Below are 8,943 nucleotides of genomic sequence, written 5' to 3' on the forward strand. Positions count from 1 at the left end.
AACTAACCCTTTAACACAATTGTTGTGAAACATGGAAAAAAAATTGCCAATGTCAAGGCAAGATGAAGAGTGGTTTTGATATTGCCTGATTTTAGAAATTAATTTAATTGAATTTGACAGTGTTTGCAAGACATAGGGACACAGATGTAAAACTTTACAGTAAAAAGGTATATTTTCAGAATAAACCTGTTATTCCTGACAGAATATGGTAACTATGTTACTTTTAAAATACACACATATATCTTTTAGTTAAATCTAGATTTTAATCTAAATTGAATAATGCTTTAAGTATTGAGTTATTGAGAACAGTCACTTTTTGCAGGAGTGCGTTATGTAATGTTATAATTTTTATCAAATAAATAGAAAATCAAACTAAATGGTAGATTTGTGTTGAGAACATTGTAGTGATCATCTGTGATGAATATTAAAGTGGAAATGTTAAGTTATGGGACACGATTTGTCTCATGCCTGAAGAATCCGTCAGGCCGCCGTGGCACGAATCCACACATATTTCTAGGAAAAGCATGTATTTCTTAATCTTAACCAGCCTCAGTGGAAAAACAAAATTCCTGTACATGTAAGTAGGTCTTTTATGTCTTTAGCTCCCTCTAAATAAACAATATATTATGAAGCTGTTCTGTACAACCACGTGTAAGAAAACGTCCCACTTCACCGCTGCTGTTGGGATCTGCCGGGGGCGATTCTGACTCAAACAATTCTGAGCCGATTACAAGCACCAGAATGACGTGTGCTCATTGAACAGGCAGTTTTCAAACCAGCACTTCACAAGAGATAAGTGAGACCACTACAGTGAAGAGCCTTCATGATGGATACGGAAAGAATGCATTCACAGACAATAAGCATCCATTAATATCAGGAGGTGGATGATAACTCTGTAAACGGAGAACACCGATGTTAATCAATATTCTACAAGCAGGAAAGTTTCCACATGAGGTCAATGCTGCTTCTCAGAGCTCTCAAAGGATATTCAAATTGCCGTCACTTGTTCAGTTTTAGTGCCATATAATCTGACAGTGTAAAACACCTGTCGTTTAAGTGGGTTATTCATGCTTTCTCTAATTAAACTTGTGCTTTCATTGGAAGAAAAGCAGTTTACATTTTAAAAACAAACCAACTCTCGCCTTTCTTCAATCCAATTTGCCAAGCAACAAGACAAACACTGATTGCATTGATTTCTATAGTGCACTGACTGGTGTAAATACTGTTGAGTTAAAAAGACTTTCATAAATCTTCCAGCAAGCATTGTGGCTGGGGGAAACCCATAATCCCTTGCTCCTGAACACATTAAATATGTATGGGGCTGTGTAAATAGCTGTCATAATGAATAGAGGTTTTAGCTCCATTTAATCTGGTTTATGTTGTTTAGTTAGTTAAATATATGTGTGTTGTTCATGTCACAGTGATGGTAATTAGAGGTCTTGGGCCTTTTTCATTTCAAGGCACATTCTCATCTTACACTGAGAAACAATTCTGGTCTTATTCAAGTTAAAAATTACTTAAAATCACTGAATAAACCTATTTACATCAAGTTATACTGTATGTACAAAGCTAATTCTTATGGGTTAATCCGCCATGCCATTTAATCTTGAGTCTTTGAGCTCTTTTATCACAACTGATATTTGACTGATATTTATCACAATATTGTTTTAATTTGTTATGGAAAAAAGCATAGTGATTAATTGATTATTGAAAAATATTGTTCTTGGCACAAAGCACAAACATATTGACTGTAAATGATGAGTGTGATGGAATGATATTTGCTAAGGCATTTAGACATTTGTGCATTGCTCTTCCACCCATAATGTTCAACCTTCAAACATTTTGAATTTAGTGGGGTTAGCAAAAAACATTATCAAAATATTTATTTCAATTGCAGTGTGTGATTTGCACATAGGGTACACTGTTACAACCAGAATTTATTCAGCTACTACTCAAATAACAAGTCAGTTAAGTCCAAGCTTACAGTGACAGGATTGAAATAACGTTAGTAACAATGAATAATTATTGGTACTCTGCAAGGCTGAAAGCACATACTGTATTTAGGATTGAGAGTCACTGAATGTAAAGACCAGAGAGAGTTCTCCATAAACCTATTCTTGAATCAAGTGTGAGTAATAAACCCAGTAACCACTGATCTGTCCTAGTAAATCCTCTCACACATGACGAGATTAGGAGAAACAGAGGCTATGTTATAGAGGAAAGCGCATTACAGTCATTCTGCTGCTCAACATGAGTCAAAGTTAAGAGTTTGAACAATTTAGGAAAAGTCTCGGGGAGATAAGTCAGTCTATTGAAAGATCTACACTGTAACAAAAATTGGTGTAGGATTTAATTTGAAACTATTTTCCCTCAGAAATTGCTAGTAAATTTCACAAGAAAATGCCAAAAAAGGCAAGTAACACACTGATCATTTTTTTAAATATTAAAGTATTTTCCTGTAAAATGTACTCCTGTAATCTTCTATTTACAAATTTTGAAAAATATATTTTTTACCGTGTATACTAGTAAAAGTGATATAAGCTGTGATACTTAAATGTCTGGACATTTTATGTTTATTACTATCACTAAATTACACAAATGCGCATGCGATACAAGACAAAAAATATAACACAAACTCAAGCAGCTGCATTAAAAATGAAAACCACTCTTTTTGGAGCTTGTGTTGCGCTCACAATCCTTTACCCAATTCAGTGCTTACAGTCAAAAATGACCTGCCTTTTACAAATTGTTTGAAAATCTATCATTATGCTATATTATCACCAACTCTTTTGTCAATTTGGTTTTGTACTTTAAAAAAATGATCGTAGGCCTCGTTGATCTGAGTTTATGCACCTCAATTTTTGAATGAACATTGCTAAAATTATCCACAAATAATGATTTTTCTTTTTTTTTTTTTTACTCAAAAACCAATCAATGATCAGTTTGGCCTACAGTCAATCAGTCCCAAAAAGAAATACAAACCCTGTGCTAACTGAAAGAAGATTACAAATATTAAATCCAATATTTTGTAATATAGCATAATGATTCACTTATAAGCATATATTTCTTGTAGGCTGGTCATTCTGTGGGGAAAATAAATTCCAAAATGTTACAAAAATATCAATTTTTGGTGTGGGGGGTGAGGGTGTGGGGGGGATGGGGTGTTATACCATTTGTAAGCAAAGTAAGTTTTAGTCTGATACTCCAGGTCAAAATGACCAGAACACAACATAAAATAAAAAACTTTGTCATATGTGGACCTCAGGGGGAAATGAAACAACAGAAAATGCATGACTTACTTATAAGTCTTGGTCTTGTCTAGCCAGATTCCACAGAGCAGAGAGCCGACCACGCCAGCGATGACGAGAGTCAAGCCAATTCTCCCAGCATTCACCTCTTCACCCTGTGCTTCAGACAATAATAACATCTGAGATATCTTTAATATATCACCCTGTAAGACCATGATCTCATGCACTTCAGTCCACGGTGTTTAGACGACCCAATACACTGAGTCTGAGCTGAAATTGAGTACTACTGTCAGACTTTCACAGAGAATATGATTCAGATATTCACAGTGAACTTATAGCATGATACATTATATGTTTTCAGCAAATAAAAAGCAAGGTGATATTCCTATAGTGCTGAACAATTATCATAATCATTTACCATATAAATGGAACTTCAAAAATACCATGCTGTTACAATTGTACCATCTCCAAAAATAGCATGGTGATACTTCTTTGTTAGTGTATATGCATCATTTCGAAGCTCAGCTACTGCTATCCTGTGTCTGTAGAGTGGGTGAGGATGATAAGGACTCGAGGATGCTCACAGGGTAATGCTCTATTATCATCCTGTTCAACAGGGTGGAAACGGCATAGAAACATCCAACGTTTAGTCCTGGGAAGCACAAACAGAGAAAAACATGCTGTCAAATAAATATGAACCACAGGATTCAAAAAATGATTCGGTAAAATGACAAATTGATAGTTTAAATGATGTGTAGATTCTGCACCACTAAGAGCAGCATTGAAAAAGGATTGCAATCTGGTTGTTTAAGCAGCCCAACTGGGAGACCTGTTTGAACAGTTCTAGTTTTGGAGATTCTAGTGTCGCAGAACTGACACACTTTTTGACACAGTTTTAAAGACAAAGTATAATTTCAAATGTGAGGTAATTTCAGTTAAAGAGAGGCCAATTCTAATTTCACTTGGGAGAATCATGCACATTTTACATGCATCAAATTATGCAGATTTCTGTAGAATTGAAGCACCTATCATGCATAAAGTTTCGGTTGAAATCATGTGAATCCGGGGGAAGCAGTAATTTGGCTGGGCCCCTCTCTGGTCTAGGCCTGTGTGTTAATCCGGTCCTGCCTGCACCTCTATTATATTTCGTCTAATTTGATTTTGCATTCAGCTAGCATAGTCAGCATCCAACCAGGGTCAAATGTTAGGAACAAAAACCACACTTTTTTTTCTTTTTTTTTTTTTTTTTGTAAGTCAGCGTTATTTTAGTTAACCAAAACTAAAACCAAAAAAAAACAAAACTTTTCTTGCTTGAAATTAAATATGAAAAAGTAACATTTTATTTTCGCAGGTTGCCAATGCAACATTTCTCATTGCAATTACTTAAAGACAATGACAGTTACTAAAACATTCAAATGAAAACAGACAATATAAAAATAAAAATAAATCAAACTATTAATAAAAACTCTAACAGTATGTAACGGTGTTGCGCTGTAGTAAACGCACGACGCAGGAGAACACTAAGCTAACAGTAAATCCAACAGGAATACAGGAGAAAATACGACACAACAACTGAAACACAAACACTACCGGACAAGGAACAGATGGGAACACAGGGCTTAAATCCTAGAAGTGCAATCAAGGAAAAACAGAACCGGGGTGAGTGACTAATTAACAACTAAGGAAACTAACTAGAAACCCAGGCAGGCAAACGGGAACAGAAAACTAAACTAGAATAGAACAAAACAGAACATACATGTGACATATCACATGTATACACATGAATATACATGTGGAATTTCAGACATTGTAGAACATGACATCACACTCTGCAGCACCTTTTTAAAAACATATAACAAATAATCTTGCATCTGAAAATCCATAATCATGAATCATGCAAACCTTAGCATGAGCTTGCATTTTTGGTCCCATGCATTTGCATGCATGAATGGAAGTCAAAGTAACTAAAAGTGCATTTTGACCACCAATAATTTATGTATCTCTGTATCCTGATCCAAAACCTAGAGCTGCCTTGCTGTCTATCTCTACATCATGTTGATTTTTTTTTAATTCTGGAGGAAATAATATGTCTATATGGGGTCTTCAAATGCTGATTACAAAGGCAACTTACTTGGTTTGGAGCAGAGCCATTACAGTAAGTGAGCATTTGTCTGTTCATTGTTGTTTTAGTGAGATTCACAAATATTCAGTAGCACAAATACATCACCCACTCCCCTCTTTATAAAAGAAAATGAAATGAATGCAAGAAAATGATAAGTTAACACTGAGAAAAACACTATTAGAACACTAATAGTGCAGATGTAGCACTCTCAAGGTAGAATGTGCTTTAAGTTAATACGCATGTGAATAAGATTTATCAGTGTGTACCATAGCTGATGAGGAGGAGGATGAAGGGCTTGTTGCGGAAAAGTCTTGCGATTGAAGCCAGGTATGAGTACTGAGCGGTGGGCACGTCTCTGAGCGCTACCTGAGCCAGAGACGGAGGGATTTCAGGCTTTTCCTGAAACACTGCAGCACATACAGTAGTTATTCAAACATATGTATACGGCAAAAGAAACTGAAAAATACAACTCAAAACAATATATTTTATTAAACACTATCTGGATATCAATCAACATGACTCGATTTACTTGAAAACTATCATCATAGGGCAAAAACATTGAGCCATGTTCATGAAACATGAGCAGTAAATTGCTTGTAAACACCACTTATGCAAATTGTTGCATTAAGACATAAAATTGGATTTATTAAGCAGTTTCCACAGAAATTGGTTCTGCTTGTGTTTCCTCCAAGTAGTCAAAACCAAATCATAATCCATTTCCATATTTTTCACTACTTCAATAATGACACAAATGACTTTGTAAAAGCAAATCTCAAAACTGATCTAAATCATCTAAGAATTATAGGAACAGATATAGAGACCCAAACCTGCAGAAAAATACATAAGTAAATGTAATACCAGGAGAATTAAAAAATAAATGACGAAGCAGTCAAATACCTATTATGTATGTATGTATTTACGCACGTTTGGGCATTCATAATCAAGATGATGACATGAGTGTATGAATGAAAGGACTATTCCTTAAAGTAGTGTGGCACACTCACGTTTTTATGTTAAAAAGCAGAGCAGGTTTTATTATCAGATTTTTCATGTTGATTAAAAACAGTTGTCACTGCATCAGTCCTGTTAGATTTTCATTTGTGTCCCTGGAGCACAAAAGCAGTCTGAAGTCGCTGGGGTATATTTGTAGCAATAGCCAACAATACACTGTATGGGTTAAAATTATCCATATCTCTTTTATGCCAAAAATCATTAGGATATTAAGTAAAGATCATGTTCCATGAAGATATTTAGTAAATGTCCTACCGTAATTATATCAAAACTTAATTTTTGATTAGTAATGTGCTTTGCTAAGAACTTAATTTGGACAACTTTAAAGATGATTTTCTCAATATTTAGATTTTTTTGTATTAAACTCAATTTAAAAAAATTGACCCTTATGACTGGTTTTGTGCTCCAGAGTCACATTTATGCTGCTGTTGTGGATGGTCTTACCAAACACGACCAGCAGAAAGATGAGGCTGGCCACAGCGGCTGTGATGTAGAACATGACGCTGATGTGTTGAGCCAGTTCATTCATGTCATCCACGTTGGGCACAAGAACCGGCGGGATCAAGAAGCCAATAGCAATGCCAAGCTGAAGAGGAAAGACATAAAGAATGAACTGCATCATATTTCTCAGTCTCACATCATTATGAATTTGCATGCACAGGAGAACTTTCACAACTTTTTCATCCAATTCACAACACATGTGACACACATTAGTTGTTCTTAACCTTGTTCTCACATTAATGAATCTGATTCTAAATGAGTGACTGCATGCCCAAGATTAGTCAGCTCTTTAATAGCCAGCTTTATATACACGTATATCTGTGTTGTTATACAGAGAAACTTTTTTTCCCCAATGAAATAACCACTGAATTTGCTACAGTTTGCAAGGATAGTGGCATCAAATCTTTGCTTGAGTAAGTAAACTAAGTAATCCACAAGCAGAACTAAATATTCTGATTTGCAGAATAAGTTGCATTGTGTTCCAGACTTTATGCAACAGACTACTGCACTGGTAACTACAGGCACACATTTTTCCAAAAGATCCCCATTACTGTAAACTCAGTTTAATCCAGCTATGAAACAGTGAACAAGCACTCAGAGAGATGATGAGAAATACGATTTCTCTTATTTACTAGTGTGCCATGGGGTCACAGGAGTCATATATTTCATTTCAGAACAGGTTATTGAGAAATCTGTCTTAGGATATAGTCTAACCTCTCCAGTGCTAAAGCTAATATCCTCCCCTTCACTCCCATCCATAAGTTCAGTGTGCTGCGCTGCCATTCAGCATGTGAGTGATTTGTAATTATGTCATTAACATGAGATCACCAAACTACAGTCAAACACACCCCGTGTTGTGCTCTATACTCACATCTCTATATCTTACAGTCAAAGTTTATAATATAACATGACACAAATGCTTTATGAATGATGTCACAGCTAATAACAACACAGTTAAGTAGTTGAGATAACAAGAATTCATGACATTTCTAATAGAGGTTGTCATTACATTTAGTTATAATAATAGGTTGTCATTACATTTACATTAATGCATTTGGCAGATGCGTTTTTCCAAAGCAACCTACATTGCATTCAGTAGTAGACCTATACATATCAGTTCATGCATTTCCTAATTGACAACAACAGTTTTGAATAACAACACACGCACGCCTTCATGTTGAACGTGATTTTTCTCCAATGAGGGGGAGGAGGGGGCAGAATGTTTGACAAATTGGCTATTAACTGTGAGCAGACAGAGTGCCAATCAATGCATTGGAGGATACGGCGAACGTAAATGTAAAGAACGTTGCTTGTCAGATTTCCCTAACAAGCAACCAAGCCTAACAAGCAAGCCAATTTTATCACACTAGAAGCCCCCAAAAAAGTCACGTATTATAAGAGGACTTGGCAACTCTGCATGACTTTTGTTTGGTTCTGTGTACCATGTGCTCTTCTCTCAGTCTCTCATCTAGGCCCCATCCCTTAGTCTTTGTCATCCTATTGCATCACAGAATTTATGTTTTATGAATTTGGTATTATTTGGATTTGTTAGTACATTAAAAGTAATTATAAAAAAGCATATTTGTTCTAACAACCAGCCATAAAAACAATATTAGATACACCACTGCAACACTAATAAGCCACTAAACATCTTCCATGTGTTGTGTGTAAAATTAAAATATGGCTCCATCACTTCCCATCATAGAAGTTAAAGTCATAGCTCACGACCATGCTAACAAACCCGCTTTAACCAGTCTAAGCTAGTTTGTTGACCATGCTGGTTTAGCTGGATGGCCATACGGTCTCAGACAGCACCCAAAACCTCTCTAAAACCAGAACAGACCAGACAGGGATTGGAGCTTGAGAAAAGATCATGATTAATGTATTTGGTATTTATCAAAGTGATCACACTGTCTTTTAAAGATCTCTTAAGTGTAGCAGTTCAAAAGTGAGAAACACCAACAGAGCGAACATTACAGTATAATATTAAACTGTCCTTCCCTTACGAAAAAGAAGTTTAATCAAGTGTGCTATTAGTATACTTCTTTTAAACTAAAAAAA

At 35.6% G+C, this 8,943-nt stretch overlaps 1 protein-coding gene across 3 annotated transcripts in view; it reads right to left on the reverse strand.

Annotated features, from left to right (window-relative positions):
- Positions 1-8,943, reverse strand: part of flvcr2a (FLVCR choline and putative heme transporter 2a) — a 42,559-nt gene that overhangs the window by 30,940 nt on the left and 2,676 nt on the right. For 2 of the 3 annotated variants that reach the window (XM_016503568.1, XM_016503567.1), the window contains exons 2-5: positions 6,826-6,967; positions 5,637-5,777; positions 3,833-3,900; positions 3,300-3,403 (exon numbers count right to left, since the gene is read on the reverse strand). In XM_016503568.1, coding sequence (XP_016359054.1) covers positions 3,300-3,403; positions 3,833-3,900; positions 5,637-5,777; positions 6,826-6,967 — 455 coding nt within the window. The remainder of the gene's footprint in view (positions 1-3,299; positions 3,404-3,832; positions 3,901-5,636; positions 5,778-6,825; positions 6,968-8,943) is intronic. The other variant, XM_016503569.1, reaches the window with a different exon arrangement.

The sequence above is a fragment of the Sinocyclocheilus anshuiensis genome, unplaced genomic scaffold (assembly GCF_001515605.1).
Source record: "Sinocyclocheilus anshuiensis isolate Anshui unplaced genomic scaffold, SAMN03320099.WGS_v1.1 scaffold2176, whole genome shotgun sequence".
In the NCBI taxonomy this organism is placed as follows: domain Eukaryota; kingdom Metazoa; phylum Chordata; class Actinopteri; order Cypriniformes; family Cyprinidae; genus Sinocyclocheilus; species Sinocyclocheilus anshuiensis.